The sequence below is a fragment of the Micropterus dolomieu genome, linkage group LG12, assembly GCF_021292245.1.
Source record: "Micropterus dolomieu isolate WLL.071019.BEF.003 ecotype Adirondacks linkage group LG12, ASM2129224v1, whole genome shotgun sequence".
Taxonomy (NCBI): Eukaryota; Metazoa; Chordata; class Actinopteri; order Centrarchiformes; family Centrarchidae; genus Micropterus; species Micropterus dolomieu.
The window spans coordinates 2,852,771-2,874,860 of record NC_060161.1 but is presented as its reverse complement, the minus strand read 5'-3'; the positions used below and the strand labels follow the sequence as shown (position 1 = coordinate 2,874,860).

General features: G+C 39.3%; 2 protein-coding genes across 2 annotated transcripts in view; one reads left to right on the top strand and one right to left on the bottom strand.

Annotated features, from left to right (window-relative positions):
• Positions 1–8,965: 8,965 nt before the first annotated feature.
• On the bottom strand, positions 8,966–11,408 carry LOC123980652 (5-hydroxytryptamine receptor 7-like). Its single transcript, XM_046065174.1, has 3 exons — positions 11,053–11,408; positions 9,551–9,869; positions 8,966–9,442 (listed from the first exon to the last, which is right to left on the bottom strand). The coding sequence occupies exons 1-3, from the start codon at positions 11,406–11,408 to the stop codon at positions 8,966–8,968; spliced, it is 1,152 nt and encodes a 383-aa protein (XP_045921130.1).
• A 9,259-nt stretch (positions 11,409–20,667) lies between these two features.
• Positions 20,668–22,090, top strand: part of arfgef3 (ARFGEF family member 3) — a 50,451-nt gene continuing 49,028 nt past the window's right edge. The window contains exon 1 of the mRNA XM_046065855.1: positions 20,668–21,105. Coding sequence (XP_045921811.1) covers positions 21,021–21,105 — 85 coding nt within the window. The 5' untranslated portion in view covers positions 20,668–21,020. The remainder of the gene's footprint in view (positions 21,106–22,090) is intronic.

Sequence of the window (22,090 nt, the reverse complement as noted above, 5' to 3'; positions counted from 1 at the left end):
TGTACTTTTCTTTCTTATATTATAATCTCTCTCCATCTTTCCAATAATATATTTTGGCGCCTTTTCTCCAGAATTACACTCACACATTTTGAATATCAATAATCTCATTTGAATTAATAATAACACAGATATAATTACTTTTTGCACATTTATGCATCAAAGAGGTGACTCATTTCTCTTTGTAGAGATGCCTGGGTGAAAATGTTACAGTTTCTGGGATTCATTCATATTACTGCTGTCAGAGGAAAATGTTTTATCATCTTCATATAATAGGTGTCATGTTTGACAATAAAATTACTGGAGGGAATCTTAGCTCTGTTTTTTATGGGAGAAGCTTGAAGAAATCCTATATTTGAAAGATGCAGAATAATAAGTTGTTATGTTTTGCTCTATTAATTTTGTTATACGATTGTTTTCAAAACAGATGAGTTTTATTAGTGTAACATTTTTAAACATTACACTTATTCTATGCTCTCATTAAAGTTTGTATTCTTGTAATAGTTTTGCCCTGTGTATTGCACTACATGTTTGCATCTTGCTTTGTACCTGTTCTTGTATATTGATGTTGCACTATATGTGTTCTCTGAATGTTGCTTCACTCCCACTGAATGCTGCATTGATTCTCCATGTTTTGCACGTGTACCAGGAGAAACACAATTTCGTTTCTCTATTTACTACACTACAGTGCATACAGACAAAGTTTCTCTTATCTTATATTAACTTTGCTTGACAAAAATGTATTTTCATGATAAAATGACTATTACTACAATTACTATAACATTTAGGCACAATCTCTGTTTCAAATGTAAACTAAAAACGGTTACCTTTCAGGTCATTACCACCATAATTTAATTTAATTTAAATTAATTTAATTTAAGTCCTCAAAATTCTACTCAAGTAAAAGGTATAAAAGTATTTCATAGTGAATTTACTTAAATATCAAAAGTAAAAGTGCTTATTCTGTATGACAGATACATGTTGTATCTCAGTTCTTGCGTGCATTCGGTCCTTAATGAATTAATCTCTAAACATCATGTCAAAGTATTGGGTGTTCCAGTTATGCTGGCTGTGACTACCTTAACAAATTGAAAAACATGACATTTGAAAGTGCATTATTTTCAATGTCAAAATTTATTTTTATTTTTCTGTGTAACTTGTAACAGATAATTAACAATAAATACAATAAGGATTTGAAATTAAGGGGGTTAAAAGTACAAACCCCCATAAAAAGAAAATACTCAACCTCAACATTTGGCTTTAGAAAAGTACTTGAGTAAAATAACCTCTAAGTGCGATCACTAAGACAAAACTGGGAAATATCTTGTAGCTTTTTTTCTGATCCACATTCTGGACTGAAATTACACTTATTTAAGATACTGTAGAGATCTCATCTTTAAGTAAGACAGAGATTAGTTTGTTGCTCCTGAGGCCAATGTGAGAAAACTATTTGAGAAGAATCATGAGATCCTAGAAGTCATAGCTGAGTTTTCTTTCAGCTCTTTCTCTGATCTCATGGTCCAATGTTCAGGAGACTTAAATTAGACTTATTTAGGATCAGTTAGAGATCTCTTGTTTTGGTCAGAGTCAGATATAAATGAGATTTTATATGGTTGTTTCTCCTGAGATGAATGAGGTTATAGTGATCCATGCTTGTAATGTGACAGTAATTTATTGACTGTATTTAGCCGACATGATATATCTGCATTAGCTCGCCTGCCGCTTTTCAATAACTAACATTATTATTTGTTTATCTTTCACCTGAGGCTCAGTATTGGATGATAATGAAACGGTTGGTGATGTACATGTACATGTACATAATAATAATAATTTACTCCTGCATCCTTTGCACTCTGCTCATTGCACTATTGTCTCAATCTGTCTATATTCTTTTTGTTTATAGTGTGTATATATGTGTTCTCTATACTGTAGCCTGTGTTTGATTTTATTATTGTATTATTGTATTGTAAGTAAGCACATTGTGAGCATTGTACAATCCTGAGTCAAATTCCTCATATGTGTACACATACCTGGCAAATAAAGTTGATTCTGATTCTGATTCTGATTCTGAAAAGAAAGGCAGGCCAAGCTTGAGTCGGGTCTGAGCGGAGGGGGGCAGGCAGGGTGGGATCTGCGTACAGAAATTCACTCTTCCTGAACCATGAGATGATCACCATGAGAGTGAAAATATATGTATGTGAATGGAGAATGTACGTATGTCAGAGGGCCAGAATGAATTATGGCTTGTACCGCACCTCATATTTACAAAGAACGTGTTGAGCATAACCCTCACAGCAAGGGGAGAAAAACGGCTGCCTGCTCTTTCAGTAACATTGAATGAATTTTGGTATTATGTCCTAGAATAGTTTCCATTCAGTACTCACAAGTAAACATGCTGCACTCGCACTGTTTCAAAATGGGAATCTGCTTTATTGGGTAAGGTTATCCTTGATAGTTCAATGGGGCATAAATCAGTCAATAAATAGAAACACACACTCAGTCAGATGGGAGTGTTCAATCAGAGGAAGACAGCTTTATGGGCAGTAATGTGTCAATTTTTAGCTCGTTAAATGATGTTAAACTGACTGTTAAACTAATTAAATGTTCCATTCCAGCATGATAAATACTCTTTTGAAAATAACTTGTTTCCATGTTGTTTTTAATCATTTTCAGTAACACTGACAAGATGTGACTGTTTAAAATGACTTCCAGGCTAATTCAGTACATTGTTTTAGTTGTAGATGCTTAACAGTATTAGCCACTTAGCCTTACTGACCGCTTTACATGTCAGAAATGTGTAAAAACATGTTTCATTGGCTCCACTCATTGAGCTTTTAGTCAGCAAATAAATTTATTGTTAGGTTTTTCCCTGTGTCGGGTGTGGCTCTGCTTCACATACATGTTAGTATAAGTAAAATTCCAATCTGCGAAGTGTAAACAACAAACAATCTGTGTCTCTGTGTCTCTTTGTCAAGCAAAAGCCTCATAACTCCTTCTAAGCAATCAGCTTTTCAGCCATTTACCATATGGTCTCAGTTTTGTTGCAGGCTAATGTGTATCTTCAAATTCATATTAAATGTTCATGGTTCCAGGCTAACCACACATACTCTGCATGAAAGAAAGTAGTCACAGCTGTTATCAGTTACAGTAACTCCTGCTGCACTTTGTTATGTCTCAGGTCCATTTCTACATCATCCTAACATCTCTAGAGCAAGGCTAGTATTTCAAATAAATGTTGTAATATAGTGGAGATACAAGGTTTATGACGTTTGTATCTTTAGAAAGGCTGACAGCAGCCTTGAACAGTTTTATTCTTAGTACTGTCTAAACAAATACAGTGCAGTGATTCAGGTTTATGAAATACAAAAACAAATGCATTGTTCAGTTTGAGGTGTTATTTTTACACAAAGCAGCACATCATTTCATTCCGATGGGAATGGGAACAAATGTTCCCATTTTCTGGCATAGCCACAAAGCCAAAGATCTGTCATGAAAAGTCAATAAAGGCTAATGTTTTGTCATCGACATTTAAGGTGTACGTTTTGCATTTGAGGTCAAGGTAAGGACAAGAATTCACTTTATGTTTGGAATCATTCTTAAAACAAAATACGGTTTTACAGCTCAGGCAGACAATAGCAGCTAAGCTTGTAATTTGATTCTCTACAAATGTATTAGTAAAGACCTGTCGTCACAGCTGTTATACATTAATTGCAGTCTATTACCATGAATATGTGATTGAATATTTGAGCAAATGATGTCACACATTTGCTCATCGCCCAAAGCCCTGATAAAACTGTACAGACTGTACAATTATGTTTACATTTGAAACAAGCCTTTTCACTGAACAGTAGAATACTTCCCTTTGTCCATTAATTGTAGGCTGTTGTCTGTTTACCACAGTGTTGATGGTTGCATACCTTGACCGAGATCTTCATGAAATCTGATGATCTGAAAATCTTTTGTTATGATTTGCTACTTGATTTATGATTTATTTAATTATATTTCATGGGCCATGTGGTCATAATGATTTCTTTAAATACCTGCAGTTAAAGTAAAGATTTGAACATTTATAAAACTTGGATACGAAAGTTTCACCACAGCAGCAGCAACAACATGTTTTACAGTCTTGTCCACAGGAATTGTTTGTTGGTAATTATACAAGGAATCTGGCCATTTGATTGATCAAAGACTAAGAAAGTCGGTAAGCCCAGTTGTTTTGGTCACCGGGGTGCGATGGGAGTTACCTCCCATTTCTTTCTCTTTTCTATCATAATAAATGTAAATTTTTCACACAATGCAGATATTGGTAACAAAAAATAAACACAATATTGCACCCCCCAAGGACTGCTCTTTATTGTGCTGCTGTCAGTACAAAGTCCTGCAGGATCAATGTTTTATGTATAATCGCAGTAAAGAGAACATCCCCTTTGGTACAAGTGCTTTATAAAAAGGTGATTAAGCAGGACTACAGCTTGGGTTATTGTGGTCTCTCTGGTCAAAAACAGCTTCTGCTTGGGACATCCGCAACAGGCTGAGCATCTGTTGAAAATTTCAAACATTTCTGGCATGCTTCTAGAGTAGCTATTAGCAGCAGAATGTAAGTCATCTCTAGTCCATCAACTTCTATCTTAAATATTGGATTGCAGGATGAGATCCACTATGAAGTATCGTGGAGCTTCCATCGACACATAGCTCCACTTTTTACAGGCTGTATACCTGTATCACCTTTTTGACCTGTGACAAGTTCAACCAAAGATTCTCGTATTTTTAAGGATAAAATGCATTATTATACACAAAAACCCACAAAAAAATAAACTACATTTGTGTAGCAGAAATGCTTTTTTCTACTTAGCTTATTATTTATCTTAGGAAACTTTTGGGGGGCCCCAATCCCCAGTTTGGGAACCACCCATATCTTGGATGTTTTATGTTTTGTCACCTAAGAAAGTACAAACACCAAATTATTATAAAATCAATAAATTGTGGGGCAAGAATAGCAGAAGGAATTATCCACCACATTGAAAATGTAAAATTGTCACAACTTCATCTGTAAACTGGGCCTAATCATTTTTGTGATACAGGCTTTTCATTTACACCTTAAAAATTCAGTTCCGCTGAATTGGCTGTGAAAAAATGCACATACACAACCAGGTAAAAAAGGCAGAGCTCTGGGTGTTATTCACTTTGGAACTGTTCAGTGAAGGTGACTAGTTTGATCAGATACATACATGTGGCCACGAGAGTGTTTTAGGGGCTGCTCACCCAGGAGTGAAGGAGAAAGGCCTTTTATTTCTATTCTTGTCTAATGGAGGGCATATTCATTCAAAAAACACAAACGATCACCAGCGAGCATATTTTCAAATGCAGATATTGTAGTCCTCTTCACTTCTTCATTCGTTTCCATGGTGAATGAGTATGTTGCTCCTAAGAGGTTTTGGATGCACTTTTGGAAACATGAGCCGCTGCTCATATCCACAGTAGACAAACGCTCTGCATATATTCTATGACAGGAAATGGAGCTGTGTCAGACGGCACCGAGCCCAGATCGAGTACAGTTCAGTGGTTTTCAACCTTTTCAGCTCGCAGCCCCAAAAAGTAAACTAATTCATTTAATTACAAGGCTGAATGCATGAATGTGCAGAACCATGCACTATGACAGAAAAAGATGTATTTACCCATTTCAGCCTGGGTTATTTCAGGCACACTCACAAGGTAATGACTAAAGATGACCGCAACAGTTTTTTTGTACCCACATAATCTATACAATCTTACACACACAAGTGAGATGAAAAAAGTAAGAACCAAAGTTTGTGAGTCCTAATTTTCTCTGCATGAACTGTATGGATTTTGTTTTCCACTTTGTAACTTGTTTTGCCACCAGCGAATAAAGCCAATGCCAGTATGTTGTTTTTTTTTTTTGGCAACCTGGTTGAATCTACAGCATCTCTTTTGCAGTCCCACGATAAAGCTCAGAAGCTGGTTGTGTTTTTGTATTTGAACAAATCTTGCACAGAGCAGCTTTAATTAATGATTAGAAAGACAAAAAAGGAGGCAATTACACTTCACATTTACTCATTAGAAAAGAGATTGTTTTGTTGACTGACTGACTGCCCTTTGTTGCTCCTTCTGACTTAGTTGCTGTACAAATTCTGGTTAATGAGGACTGGTAGGGTACTGAAAAGTCCATTTCACACCCTTGAAATACAGAGAACACAAGAACAATACTGCAGTGTATAAGAAACAAGAATTAACACATATTTGCTGCTAATCTCTGTACATGTGAAACACACAGTATTAGAAAAAGTCCTGCCAGAAATAGGACTAGGCGTGTCCCAGCTGTCATGTTCAGGGTATTTACACTCAGCACACAGTAAGAGCTTATTCCTGTTATTATACACAGGATATGGCATTTACATTAAATGAATTGGAATTTTAATATGCATATACTGCATATGCACTCTGTTCACTTCCCCAGAGCTGAACCTGTGCTTTACAATAATTAAACTCTCCTAAGTCTCCTAATCTCTGTGGGAGGTGCATGGAAACACCAATGAAATACTTGAAATAATCTGCTCTCTTTCCGCTTACATCCAAATCAGATTTCCACTCTGAGCCTCACCCTACATTAACAGCCCAAGAGACCATTAGATGCTGTGTCGCTGTAATTAGTGTCTGTGATCAAATAGAACATAATAATTGCAGAGGGTGAACAGTTGAAAGATATGAAGCTTGGAAGATATAGAATTAATCAGGGCTCCCAAGTTTTATCAAACGTTTGGAGTGAGATTCCATCTGTTTGGGGAGGAGCCACTCAAATATTAGCAGCAGCGGCCCCTCGGCCCCACCCAATTCTCTCAAGTTTTTGCTAGCAGTTAAATTTTACCTATTGTTCATAAATGACCAGAGCAATCATACGACAAATCGACAAATAGCAATCATAACAATTGGTAAATTCTGATAATTGGTAAATCTAAAATTTCGAAAAATACGAAATTTACACAGAAGCAAGAAATTTAAATTTCTGATTGGCTGGTAGGTGGCAGTTATGGACACGACAGAAAACTTCACTCTGTATTGCCTGCGCCTCTCCATTCATTGTATAAAGCAGAACAACTTGGTGGGCGTCATCCCACTTCTCAGCGTGAGAAATACAAGGTGTGAGCCTGTAAACTGGTTAAAATGCATCTATTTCACAGCGAGCACTCTGATTAATGTTGGTAGCTATACTGCTGAAATGATTACTTGATTCATTCATTAATTAGTCAATCAAAAGAGTTGACTAATTGACTAATTATACAATTTTAATAACTGATTCATTGTTGAAAACCAATTTTCTCAATCAGCTTCTTACTATGATAGTGTGATGGGTTTGAACAGTACATTTTCTGTATTCATGTTCTCACTGGTTTGAAGAGGGCGGAACTCAGCTGGAAAAACATAATGGATGTGATGATATTGTGCGGGATGATATTGTCGTGCACCAATCAGAGTTTAGCAACATTTGAGTCAAAAGTGGATGAAATTTCATCAGACCACTGTCAGTCAAATCTGGCCAAACCACCCACGCACTCCTGATGAAGCAGATTAGCATATATTTTTTTGTGTTTAGCGTTTAATAAATTTATCATTGCCGTTTAATTCATCATGTCATGTTAAAAATAAATACACATTTTTAGTGGTAACATATCTTTTTCTTTTTTCTGTCCTGTGAATTCATTAGCTTTGGGGTTTGGGCTATTGATCCCACAATACAAGTTATTTAATCACCTTGGGGTCTAAGAAATTGTGATGGGTGATTATTTAATATATTACAAAAATATGAAGAGAAAAGTAGGCCATTCTGAAAGCTTTAACTATGATCCACTCCTCCATTAGCATTTGTCTGGACAGTGCCGTTTCACAAGCTATTGTGGGTCATAATACACAATAAGGCTACAACTGAGCCATGATCAACACAGGAGTGCCCAGGGGACTGGCATATTGTGTCAAATCTAAACTCGAGGTGCATAGTTTGAAAAGAGATTCTTATGTGCTGCCTCCAAACCTTTAACTGAGGAAAAGGCACAAGCACATTCAAAAAAGTCCCAAGTGATCTTCTTTCTCTATATATCCTTATCTCTAGCATGTTGGTTTCCATCCTATTACCTATCCCACAATACCACTTCCTAAAAATGCTTGTTTGTTCAGAAGTGAGCAGCCTGAATACAAAACAGATAGATCAATGAGCTGTTTTTCAACAGAGTAGTGGACATGACTTGAGTAGAGGGAAGTTTTGGCACGTTCAACCCATAGTGATATTGACAAAAAAAAACATACAAACTCTTATCAGGTATGATAGATCATCACAAGGTTTCTCCCAGAAAATTATTTTACAAATTTTACATGTCAGTTGAGTTTTAGTCATAACTTGTCCACTTGTTGACACCATTGTCCACTGAGGCAAACTCAACATTTAGAAGCAGTGAAAAACACTGTCACTGTGATAACCAGGGACCAAGGACAGTACTTTTTGTGTTCAATCCTTATGGGCCAATCAAACTATAAGTACTCCTCAATGTTTGTTGTTTGTGAAGTTTTCCTTGGCTCAGTCTGAAAATACAAGAACTGGCTATTGTGTTACCAACCAGTTTTGAGTGGACCAAGAAAGCAGCCATCATTACAAGTGTTGGACTTCACCACGGGTGCAATGATCATTCAGTAGTTGCTGCAGCAGCAGCCGCTGTTCAGACAGTGTGAATTCATTGCCAGTGAGTTACACTTCCCCTCAGTGTTTTTCTCAGTCACCAGGGGAAAAAAAGATGTATGCTTCTTCTCTTGCTTCATCTCACCTCAGCAATCATTGTACAAATTTAGGGAAATAACCAGTCTGGCAGCACGATGGGCTTGTGACACAGTCTCAGCCCCACTTCGACTTTTCCCTGAAAGTTGTCTCTGTTGGTCTCTGCAGCATGACTGATGCCGTACAGCTTTACACATCAGTATCTGGTTTCTCCACCAGTTTTAGAGCCTCGTGCATGCCAGCAGCCGAGAGCTTCCGATTGATGTTCCTGTAGCGGCACCGCAGAAGGTTACTATAGGTGGTCCTCAGATCACGGTTGAAAAATGCATAAATGAAGGGATTAATGAGGGAGTTGGCATATCCGAGCCACAACAGAGTTCTTTCCAGCCAGAGCGGCACGCAGCTGCACTCCACACCGCAGATGAACGGCCTAGCAGTGGACACCAAGAAGAACGGCAGCCAGCAGAAGGTGAAGGCGCCGACCACGATGCCCAGAGTGGCTGCGGCCTTCTGCTCCCGTTTGAAAATGGATTGATTTTTTCTCTTTCGGCGCTGGTGGTGTTCACCAGTCTTGAGGAGGCGAGAGACTCGTGTGCTGCACTCCTCCTCCACCTCACGCTGGAGCTTCAACGCAGCTGCCACACAGTCCAAGCTCTCCTCCTCATCCTCAGCTTCTTCCTGCTCAGCCTCTGTCCCTTCAACGCTTCCTGTTTCTCCTGATACTGCTGGCTGGTGACCCTCGTGCCCTCCTCTTGCCCCTCGAGGAGCGACGACTGCATAGTGCTCCCCTTCCCTGGGGAAGCCAGTGATGGTGTGCTTGGCAGCGCTGAGTTTGGCCGCCCGGTAGATCCTGTAGTACATGATCAGCATCACTGACATGGGGATGTAGAACGCCACCGCTGTAGAGTAGACGGTGTAGCCGAAGTCCTGACTGATGAGGCAGACTCTGCCATCGTTGACGTTCTGCGCCCAGCCGAACAGAGGAGGTAGGGTGATGGAGGCTGAGAGGAGCCACACTGACAGGATCATCTTGGCCATGCAGCAGCCGTTTTGCCGGACAGGATACGTCAGGGGTTTTGTGATTCCCAAATACCTACAGAGGAAAATTATGTTGAAAGATTTTATAAACAGGTAGACAAAATTTACCTAAATTATTATTTCTCTCTATTATCATCTTTTCATTTTGTGTCTAACACAAAGGTACCTTATCCTACTCTGCCTTATCCTTCCCTGAGTTAAGTGATGTAGACCCAATCCTCAACAAGGTGCCCTTGAGCAAGGTGCTTACCAACAATCTGTGGTTGCCATATGCAGCCCCCAGGAGGGAAACTGGGTAATTTTATGAAAGAGAAGCTCCAAGATGCTGAGAAAGACCATATGTGATGAGCAAGCCTTTCACTGTTAAATAAAGCTTAGGTTTTGCAGTGGGAAGTTTGACCGGAATACAATTACAGAATTAACCCATTTTTGTTCAGACTCAAAAATCTCACTGGAAAAATACTGTTTGGAACAAAGGCTGACATTTACATACTGGATTTGCAGGCATGTGTGTGTTCAAGAAATTATTTCATAATTTAATTAAATGGATTAATCCGATGAAACTACATGTCAACAAAACGATAGAAATCAATTATTGCATTCATTTTAATTTGGGGGTAATTTGAGAGTCATTTACAGCGTGTTTCTTCTGACTGCTTGCAACTCCAACTCCGAGCCTTTTATTTGATTCAAAGGGGGTTTCGTTAGACAGGAATCTGGTGTACAGTGGACAAAGAACCAAGACATAAGGTCACAGGTTTGAACCCCACATCAGCCAGTTTGTCTCACCAATTTGCCCTTTGCGCCAGACCCTGAACCACAGCGATCCTCCGCACTCTGACCTACTTAGACAAACCCCATGTTTCAGTGTCGCGGAGGACTGAGCAAAAAATGCCTTATCAGACTGCGTAATGGGATTTTTTAAAGAATGGTGCATGGAAAAAAGTGGGATTTAAGAATAGGATATTGCCAAATGTGTTTTCTTCTGACAAAATCTATATGCGGAGAATATGGCTCCAAAACTGCTATCCCTGAAAGTGTAATAAATAATATAACGAAAATAATATATAAAATATTTCATATTTTATATTGTTCTGCTCTGTTGTCTTTTCTGTCTAAATAATGACCAAGTAGCTTTACATAGTATGATTGTTTGACATATTTTTTATTGCATTTAGGTTGGGTTAGGTTGCAAGAAATCTTTACTTTGTTAAAGACATAAAATAACTTTATCTCACCTGTCGATGCTGATTACGCACAGACTCATGATGGACGCGGTGCAGCACATTACATCCATGGCAATAAAAACGTTACAGAAAAACTGTCCGAATATCCACTGACCACCTATCAGGTCCGTGATACTGACGAACGGCATCACGGCCAGAGCCACTGACAGGTCTGCCATGGCCAAAGAAACGATCAGATAGTTGGACGGCTGGCGCAGCTTCTTGACGAAACACACGGAGATGACCACCAGTAAGTTCCCGCAGATGGTGGACAGCGTGAGCATGGTGAGGACCCCACCGATTAGGACTTTCTCCACCCGTCCGTAGCTGAGGATCTGCTCGCCACACCGGGTCCCGTTCGTCTCCATGACCTGCGGCTGACTGGAGGTGGACGGAGAAGTCGCTGCTGCCGCTGCTGCTGCAGCCTCTGCGGCGCCCTGCGCAATCATCAGCAGCCGGGGCGCAAGAGCCTCCGAGATCATCATGATGGTCGAGCCCCCGGGATCTTCACCACCGACTCTATCCTCTATAATGAACGACGACCTCATGTTGCCACTACCTAAGGTTCCGTTGTTCGCTCCCACAACAACCATTCTGTTGCCCTCTGTTCCTTTTTATCCATGGACTTGGAGACCTGTCCGGTGGTGACATAGACGCGCACAGATGTGCCAGTGTTGGTATGAGAAATGAGTAATTCCTTTCCACGGCCACCCTCAGGACAAACTACCCTGACATGTTCTCGTTCCTTTCATAAAGCTTCGACGCATTAATTCTCCTATTTAGAGGCATACTCGTCATTACGCACGTGGTGCGCCGCAAGCATATTCCCAAAATACCTGACCTATAAAATACGATTTTATTGCCTGTTGTGTGTGGCCACCCTGGCTACCATCCCACTTTTCAGCCTGATATACTGAGACTGAAACTTAAACACCGCAGCGCCAGTATGTACATTTCACAAAAGTTGACGTGTGACGTCCAAAGGTATGTTGAATAGCCTATAGGCTGACTGATACTAACATTTAAACAAATTATTCCCCAAAAACGTGTCTTTTTGGAGTTTATTCTACTAAAAATGCTTTAGCAAGGCAAACTATGTCTATGGATGACCGTGCGTAATTGCGCAGAAAGATTTTATTTTTTTGTCGATTTCAGATGTATTTTGATATCGCCTGTGTTATTAAGCATTGCTGCCTTCACGCATACACGCACGCGTGGTATACACATAGGCCTACATACACACGCAGGAGAGAGAAAAACAAAGGGTGCGTAAATGGACAATAAATGGTGATGTATAAGCGTGGGCCGTCGCCAGGCATTTCAGAAAATTGCTACTATTAGCCTATACAAGAAAAACTGACGAACGTTGTCATAATTTTAGATGGTAGCAGCAGCTGAGTCTCAGATGTGCTATAATTTGTTCCAGGTTTAACTTTGTTCATTCTACTTTAAGGGAAAAGACAGAGGATGGTTCAGTTACTTTTTTCATGAAGACAGGTTTAATTTTGAAGATCGGTTGGTCCTTGTGTGGGAGCTGAAGTGCTGATTTCCCCCAATTCCCCCTTCAATCATTTTGCTATATACAGTTCAAGCGAAGGCACGAAATTATGAGTGTTAGGACAAGATATGCAATCTTCTAAAATCTCACTTCTAAAATTGATGGGATTAATGTTGCTGGAGGTGAGAGCAGGAACCCATACTGCTCCCGAATCCTTTTCATCATTTTCTAATCTGAGCCCAATTATTGTATGATAAGCTTGTGCGTGGGTATGATACCGATGCCGTGGGTAGCCTTGGATAGTAGCGCCCTCAAGCCGCCATACGCCTCTACTGCATGTTGCTGCTGTTGATTGCTACATGCTGGAATTCCCCTCTTTTCCCTAGTAAGACAGACACCATGTGTTTATAAGAAATAATGTAATGTATTTAAATTTATCTTGCAATGCCAATAAATGACCATATCCTCCCATAGATTAACATAGGTTTTTAAAATGACTAATTTAAGAGCTGTGGTTATCACACTGGCTGCCTTGCAGATGCCATGGAGGGGTTCCCTGGAGAGAGAAAAGAATGGTTCAGTTTCACTTTAATTTGATACACTGTAGTAGTTTCCCCCAGGCAACATAAAAAAACACAACCTTCACTCTGGATGAGTGGTTTCCAGCCCTTTAAGCTTGTGTACCCTCAAAATTAACTACTTGTGACACCTTATCACAGTTTATGGAAGTTCAACCAAAGTGACTTTTCTTCCTGGGATTGTTTAATTTGAAAGATTAAGGATGAGCTACAACTATGCAGTGTTTTTTAGAGAATAATTCAAACATTAGAGAAAAGTCAAAAGCAATAAACAAGTGATGTATAGTTTTATTATTATTTATATTCTTTTTCCTATTTTGTGACCCATCAAATTCATATTGGGACCCCTCAAAGAATCTTGTGTTCTTTAATGATAATTATTTGATAAAGTGAGTGTAGCATCTTAGTACTACGAAGTTTATGTAAGTGTGAGTCTGTGACATGAAAACATTTGAGACCCTGTCTTACAAGTGGATACACACACGCACACACACACACACACACACACACACAGGTGACATTGTTGCTTTTACCCTCCAAAGTCACATTTAATCAGGTTACATACACAAGAGGGCTGCAAAAAATAGCCTACTATGCAAACACGTCTCGATCATTAAACAGGTCAGACAGCTTGAAAGGACGTCTTCTTTCAAAAGTGTATTTTAACCCGTAGCAGCAGCTCAGTCATGCAATAATAGGAAACCACCTCAGGCTATATATTGATGCCAGACTCATCTGAGGTCAGTGCTCTTGTTGCTTTGACACCATATTGGAACCCCTGTTTGTGTAGCTCTGGCAATAACTACAATCTTTTTTAAAGGTTGTAAACATTGTTTTGACAAAGTGACTCCTGAGCTATTGAAAAAACCAAAGTAATCAAAAACTGCTCGCCTCAGCTACATTTTATGAACAACATGACAAGAAACACATTGTTATTTAAGCAACATGATTAATTGTATTAGAAGCAGGTCACCAAACCACCAGCTCAGTGGAAACTTTGGCCCTGAATCTGAGTGCTCCCCTGATGTCATCATTTTATAAAATTGTCAGCAACTTTAAAATAGTTTGCTGACAGTCAATATTTGCTCAGATATGAAGGTTGATAAGTGAGAAACAGAATTATAAAGAAGGTTGAATCCAACTTTTTATTCATAACAACTACAAAATATTAAGTATTTCAACCATGGAACAATCAAACCCTAAGGTCATTTTCCATTTGGCCAGGTTTTCTCATTGACTTGTATCTCCAAGACTGTAGAGCTGCGGAACTGAATAAATCAATCGATCTAGGTGTTTTTTCACTGCTTGGACCTTACTTTTAATTGAGTGAATTCTTAATACAGTATACAGTAATGTTTTAGACCAGAAACGTGTGGAAGAACTTGACCGGCCTGCACAGAGCCCTGACACCAACTCCATCCAGCACCTTCGGGATGAACTGTAACACTTATTGTGAAACAGACCTCATCAGTCCTGGATCTCAGTGATGCTTGTGTGGCTGCATGCAAGCAAATCCCTGCAGTCTGGTTCCAAAACCTGGTTGGAGGCCTTCCAAAAAAAGTGTGCTGTTACAGTACAGTAGGAGCAGAATAATGCCCATATTTTGGGCATGACATTGGAAGGTTACTAAAAAAGTACAATAAAAAACAGGCAAAACTGAACATGTAAATAACTACCAAATTGCACAAAGTCTATCTAATTCTTATATAATCTAACTTGTATGGCTTGTTCATTCTATGTTTTTATATTTATATTTATACATGTTTATGTCTGGCACCAATTCACCAAAGCAAATTTCTTGGACGTACTTGTACTTGGCAACAAAGCTGTTTCTAATTCTGACTCTGAAATATACATCAGATATAACAGATATGGATGCAATGTATATGTGTCTACATGCATATGGCCATGTAGTCTCTTCTCTTTTGTTCAAATTGATCAGTCTGAAACCTTCATCGTACTATGAGAAAAATCAGGCTCGCGGTAAAAAGTAGAACGCATAAACCACCCATTCCAAACACAGATCACCAAATATAGGTCACCATAAAACAAACATCTGTTAGGGACTTAACATCTGCTAAGAGCAGACAGGGCCTTAACCACTCACATTGTAACAGAAAAATGAATTAAAAGAGCTTCTGGTTGTTTTTGCCTTCGCACTCAATCAATTCCTTTTGTCACACTGCCGCAAGCAGAAAATTTACCTGACACCTTTAACCAGAATTTAAGAGTAACAAATCCACAATGACTATTTTGTACTCTGTGAAAGGATAAATCTCTGATACAGTATTTATCTGGAGATTTGCCCTTCAAAACTTTTCATGTTTGATGATAATACAATAATTGAAGTCTTGACTGGACAAAAGTGTGTCTGAGTAGAAACCTGCCAGGCTTACAGTCATGTTCTCATCTATTTGCAGACACTAGTTTATTGTTGGAGCTTCTATTTTCCTGTGCAGTTTTTATACACCTGCTGGGATTTCATATAATGACCATTTAATACCATTTGCCGCCTACCATCTGTGAGTCTTGCATTCATTTTATTATCTTACCATCCTTTTGTTGCCTTTTTCTTTTATTGCACCATTCCATGATCCTGATAGGAATAAGCGGGTCAAGCCAATGAATACATATGAATAAATTAACACATAAATGACTAAATATCAATCATCTCCCTCCCTCTCGCACAGCTACAAAGTGTTTATCAAGCACATTAAACTTTTATGAAGGTCATGCTTTGGTTCCTTTGGTAATGGTCTTTTTGTTATAAAACTGACTTGCAAGTTATTAGGAAGTATTAACCAACAATAAAAAAAACATTTTAGCATAAAGTTATGATTTATTCAAGAGTGCAGCACAAGCATCACCATGACTGATAACACACAAACATTTGGGTTGCAGTAATATTAAGTGAGCTACAGATGTGCACGGTCCCAGAGAGATGTTTAAAGTACTTGTCCTACCCTCAGTTAATGCAGGTACGGGTATAACTCTAAAATAAACCAAATTACTTTGAGATTATTGCTGAAATAACATGTGTAAATGGTGCAGTGTTACACTCACATGCTAAATGTTACATTCTAGAAATACAGTCTGTATCTGGCTGAAGGTCAGCATGTTCTATGGTTAAAACCTGTTTGTACTGTAGAGCTAACACACTGATATGCAGCTAGGTCACATAAGGCGTAAGCCCGGAGGGGATCATGCATTTGGTCAGGTGAGTGTATGTGTGCATCTGTCCACAGCTAATCTTGCATACTACTGCCCCCATCAGCCTAATATTTTTTTGCACATTTATGACTGTATGCTCTAGGGCCAAGGTGATTCCCAATTTTTGAAAAAGTAATCTTATTAACTGATCCTAATGTAAAACCTAGACTTTCGTCTTCTCAGCTGTATTCACCATTTTACAATATGCGTTACGACATGGCAAGAGTTATCTTTTGGTGAGGCTCATAAACTGGCATTCATAGAAAAGTTTGGTCTTATCTTGAACCACAACATCTGTAATCTTTGCCGCCATGTTGACTCTAAGGGAGCCGGGAGGGCCAGCGTTATTGTTTTTTCCACCAGGACCGAGTAAAACATAGCAAAAATGTTATTTCAATGGAAACAGTGTATGCAAGTGCTTTGCTCTTTACTGCCTTCTTAATACGGCTGTTTGTAATGAATATATAGTGAATATTATCCAATTAATCTTATTTCCATACTGTATATAGGCTATGTTGAAAACCGTCTGACACAGTTTAATAAATTATACTGTATGTAGTGCTCGTATCGCGTACAATTAAGACTTCTTAGCCTCTCTTCATGAAAGACTCATACTGCAACACTTGTCTTTGTAAAGTGAGAAAATGACGGAATAAAGTCGCTTCGTTTCAATGCTTTAAGGCTCAAATAAGAAATTTTGGTGCAGCTAGCTTGACTGTGTTCTTACAAACAGCAGGGTTAGGAAAGATCATGGTTTGGGTTAAAATAATAACAACTTTCACAATTTACGTAACTTTACATTTAATGTTGCCTTTTTTGTTTCATATGGGAAATGAACACCGGTCTCCTCATTGAAAGTCCGGTTTTTGGCCCTCATCAACCCCAAACACCTCCTTACTTGGTCTTTTCTGTTAAATATCATATATCCACCTTTTCTGTCCAAAAGTGACGCTACAGCGCTTCCCCCACTGCGTTGACCTATGACACTAAGGAGATCCCCAGAGCGTTACAAATTGACACCAACTGGTCTTGACCATGCCTCCATATGTGACAAGTTGGGAGTTGGGACCAGTTTTTTACAGCAATGGTGGATCATGGAGTATCTCAATAGCTGGGCTGCAGAAAATGCTATTTGGGATGCACGTTTAAAAGGTCAGACGTGTAAAAATTAAATTATATATCATTAGCGCAACTGAATCAAGTGAACATGTGCATTAAAGCATGTTAGTGGATTTCCCCCACTAAATTAGAAGATTTAGGGACATTAACGGTTAACAAATTAACAAACAAATTAGGATACTGTCAATGCATAAGGTTAGCAGCACACAATATAAACACAATATAAACAGGGGCAGCCTATTAATTTATTTTTGGGGGGTGGTATTTAATATTTATTTAAATATATTACTGGTGCGAGTATGAATAAAATATTTCAAAATTATATTTATTTATTTTTTGGGGATTTGGGGAACACTAAAAGTTGTATACTAACATCTTATAAAAGCAATCTTCATAGTAAACTAAAACATTCTTCATAGTAAACTCTGCGTGGGGGAGGAGCAGTGAGGCTAAAGAGTACTGAGTGGACCATGGTGAGATAGAAAACATCACATGATTGTAAATGCCTATTATAATATACCTTTTATAAGGAATCATGCTAAAAAAAATGTATATTATTTTCTTTCCCTTCTCTCAGTGTCTGCATCCCTTCTTTCTTCCCTTAGTCTCTATATTCCTTCTTTCCTCAATCTCTGAAACTGATGCAAGTAGAAGACATGGTACTGTTAATGTAATATTTATTCAAAATAATATTTTGCCACTTCAAAATAAGAAATAATACTGTTTCAGAGTTAGTACTTATTACACATGTCTCAAGTATAGCTTCATCAGCATAACTAACTACTTTGTACAAATTCATATCACATCATCATCGAAGTTCTTGTGTTTGAGAACTGTTTGACAAAATAAAAACATTCACTAACTATCTAGTAACTGATGCCAACATCAGCAGCAAAAGCTGAAGTTCCAAAACTTAACAATCCATAACTTTCTCAATCAAACCTGTAGCTGTTTACAAGAAAGGTTGAATTGAGAGCAACTGGACTTGTTGCTGCCGATTCAACTTTTCTTGGATAAGGATGACCTGGATGAATCTTTACAGATGTGTAGGTTTGTTTAACCCTTTCTCTCTCTTGTTCTCCCTCTCCCAGCACAAGAAACATTCAGTGCAGCCTGAAGCTTGTCTGCAGTGATGCTTTTAATAAACCAAACATTAAGCCAGTTGTGTGTTCTTTCTTTGTGGAAAAAGTACCTCACATATTTTTTGTTGTTAGGCTCTTTAGTGATTGTAAAGTTGCTCCTGTTGACCTGAGTCAACAGTTTTTTCCTTCTCTCCATGTCAGCTGGGAAACCAAACATTCGTACTCCTTTTTCTGACCAACTGCAGCAGCATCTCCACACAGCACAATAAACCGTGCTGTAGACTATTGTGAGGCAGGCACAAACCACTTAACATACTGTTTTCTGAGTTTATTGGATTTATTAAATTAATACATGAGAGTCACTGATAGTCACCTGTCTGTTCTATCTGAAGTCATAAAGATTACATTAGTCATTAAGATCAATTAACTCTGGTACCTAAAAGGAATTTTAGAAAGGTAAATCTGATCTAATTTTTTAAAACATTGTGTTTTCATGACTACACACAGGTGTCAGTGTGCTTTACAAATATTACAAATATATCAAGGCGTTGATTGTATAATTTACCCGTTTTGTCGTTTCTCTCGCTCATTTTCAAATGCCCGACTAGGACTTCCGGGAACTATCTGCGGTTTCCATGAACCACGTGACTTTTTTGACATTTTGGACCCCCGCTGACGCGACTCTTTCTTTAAAGGGCTCTGGGTTGGAGCGCGCCCCTTGAGACACCGCCCCCTCATTTGCATAATGAGGCAGAAAAGGGGAGAGAAATACCTTTGGGTAAATGAATAGGGTAGAAAATAAAACGAAGAATAATACAAATGCATAAATACATACATTTCAAAAGAACTAATTAAAAAATTTCATTGGAAATTAAAAAATAAAATAAATAAATAAGGTAATTAAAACAATGTCTGTGAAGATTCTCAGTCATCCAGGTCATAGTTATCCAAAGAAGGTTTAAGTCAAGGGCAACTGGACTTGGTTGAAGATACTAGAAGACGTTTCGTCCCTCATCCAAAGGACCAGCTATTTAACCTCAAGATCCAGGAGGAACAAAACTACAGGGGAGGAAAAGAAGGTCAAACGCAACAACATTGTGATTCCATACGTGTCTGGAGTATCAGAGAAACTCAGGAGGATTTTCAACAAACACAACATCCCTGTGTTTTTTAAACCCAAGAACACACTAAGACAGATGCTGGTACACCCCAAAGACCGCACACCCAAACACAAGAAAAGCAGTCTAGTGTATGCGGTCCAATGCAGTGAGGAATGCACAGACCTGTATATTGGGGAGACTAAACAACCACGACACAAACGCATGGCTCAACACAGAAGGGCCAACTCCTCAGGTCAAGACTCTGCAGTCTACTTACATCTGGAGGACAGAGGACACTCGTTTGAGGACCACCAGGTGCACATTTTAGACAGAGAAGATGGATGGTTTGAAAGAGGTGTCAAGGAAGCAAGGAACACTAACGAACCAGCGGTATCGATGACCCTGGCAAACGACCCCACTGAGGTTAAATAGCTGAGTTTCCCTGCCAGTCAAAAGTCCTTTGGATGAGGGACGGATTGTCTTCCAGTATCTTCAACCAAGTCCAGTTGCCCTTGACTTTAACCTTCGTTGGATAATTAATACAATGAATAAATGAAGACACAAATTAAAAGAGATAGGCCAATGTCTCTTTAATTAGTCCCTACATTTATTTTGTTTTATGTATTTTTGGTGCATTTGTTAGGATATTTATTTATTTATTTATTGAGCCTTTTTTATTTCCGTATTTATTTTCAGTTGCGACAGACTCGGTCTTCCACAGTTTTTGGTGTAAACAGGCCGTTTATTCTGAAGGCAGCTCTGCATGAGCTTCCTCCACCTGTCGCCCTGCTGAGACAGGAAATCCCATTCCAGTGACTCCACCAACTCCTGCCACATCTTCAAGCTCCCCCTCGGGGAAACTGTGTAAATACTGTGTTGCCAGGTTGGAGAAAAGTCCACCTTCTAGCGGAATGCTGTGGTGTTTTCCTGGCGTGCAAGCGGCTTGATTTGAAGGATAGAAGGAACCGGATCTGGATCCCGTGATGAACACAAGTATCAGCTGGAACGGATTTCAAAAGACGGTAGTGCTGAGGCTTAAACTGACTGACGAAGATGAGAGAAGGGGGTTTGTTCATTGAATTTATCCACCGTGAGAATTTATGATGAGTATTTTTCATTTGTCAGATCGCTGTTCGTCCTGGAAGCCATAGCTGTGGATTTATGCAAAAACCACTTCCTCCTTCTACCGTCCTAAGGATTGACGGTCTGGCCTGACATCATTGGCTGGTCGTTGGGAATGAATCATCGCCTTCTTCAGGGGGGTCCAGGGATGCTGTCACTGTCACTGCACCCTTAAAATACCACAGGCAAACCGACTCGTACACAAACCCACCCAGCCCCGGCGTGTCTCTGTTCTCTGAGATTACTAAACTGTGTTTTCTTTGGAGCCAGCATGGAGGAAATAATGCGCAAGCTGCAAAAAGACGCGTCCGGCCACAAGCACAAAGCTATCCGCGATGCCTGCGTCTACGCCTACGGTGAGTGCACAGCAGCCCCCCGGCATCCGGCTGCAGGAGGGGGCCACAGGGATAGGGGAAATCTGCGTCTGTGTTCACCTGCTATATTTTAGGGAACAGAGGGCAGCTATACTAAACCCATAGGCCTACCGCTTAAACGATGATCGTATACATTGCAAGAAATGACGACATCTTAAGGGAAATCTGTGTTTCTCAAAAGAGAATATACTTAAGGTGGTCAGCCCCAAAGACTGAAAGTGGGGAGAAGAGGATTTCCATGTCCATGTGCTGGTGGAAAGCTCCACCATCCAATAACAGCTGCACTTGCTGTTTTTAGGTGCCTCAGTCTGGCAACAGTGAACCACAGAAACAATGATCATAGAGAACATAAAAACAATGAGATAATGTACAGTAAGATGGGTAACTATAGGCCTACTACTGAGTACCACATCTATGCAGTTCCATGCAGGAGATAGTAGATAATAACGGCTTCTAAATACAAAGCTTAGAGCTTTATGTATAAAGTTAAGCAGCTGTGATAATATATGTCACAGACAGACATGACATTAAAAAGAGGACCTGAGTCTGTGTTTGCCAGCCCAGTTTGACTAGACCTCCCCTACCCTACTAAAAGCGTTGTTCAAATTAATGTGATTCGCAGTACCGGGACTTCACTTGCACACTTGGAAACCATGACAAACCTTTTCAAGAAAAAGAGGTTTTCAGACCAATAGTAGTAATACTCATCACTCTCTGTCCCAGGCAGCCTCTGAAAAAGCATTCAAAACATGTGACACTCCCAAATAAAATGTATTAAACTCCATTTAAGAATGTGGAAAAAGCAGTTTCCACTGACGTCAGTGGTGATATTGTTAGTATTAATAGCCATTATAGGCCAGCCTGACCTTTTGGTGGCAGGTGAATGGGTGGATGGGTTCAGATTGTGCTGATGAAGGAACAGCGTGCAATCTCACACACACACACACACACACACACACACACACAC

Excerpts from the sequence above, each read along its gene's own strand:
- LOC123980652 (XM_046065174.1), bottom strand. The coding sequence starts at position 11,408 with ATGGAGACGAACGGGACCCGGTGTGGCGAGCAGATCCTCAGCTACGGA. Across the intron at positions 9,870-11,052 it reads TGCGTAATCAGCATCGACAG|GTATTTGGGAATCACAAAAC; the intron begins GTGAGATAAAGT and ends TTTCCTCTGTAG. Across the intron at positions 9,443-9,550 it reads GGGAAGGGGAGCACTATGCA|GATGAGGAGGAGAGCTTGGA; the intron begins GTCGTCGCTCCT and ends GAAGAAGCTGAG.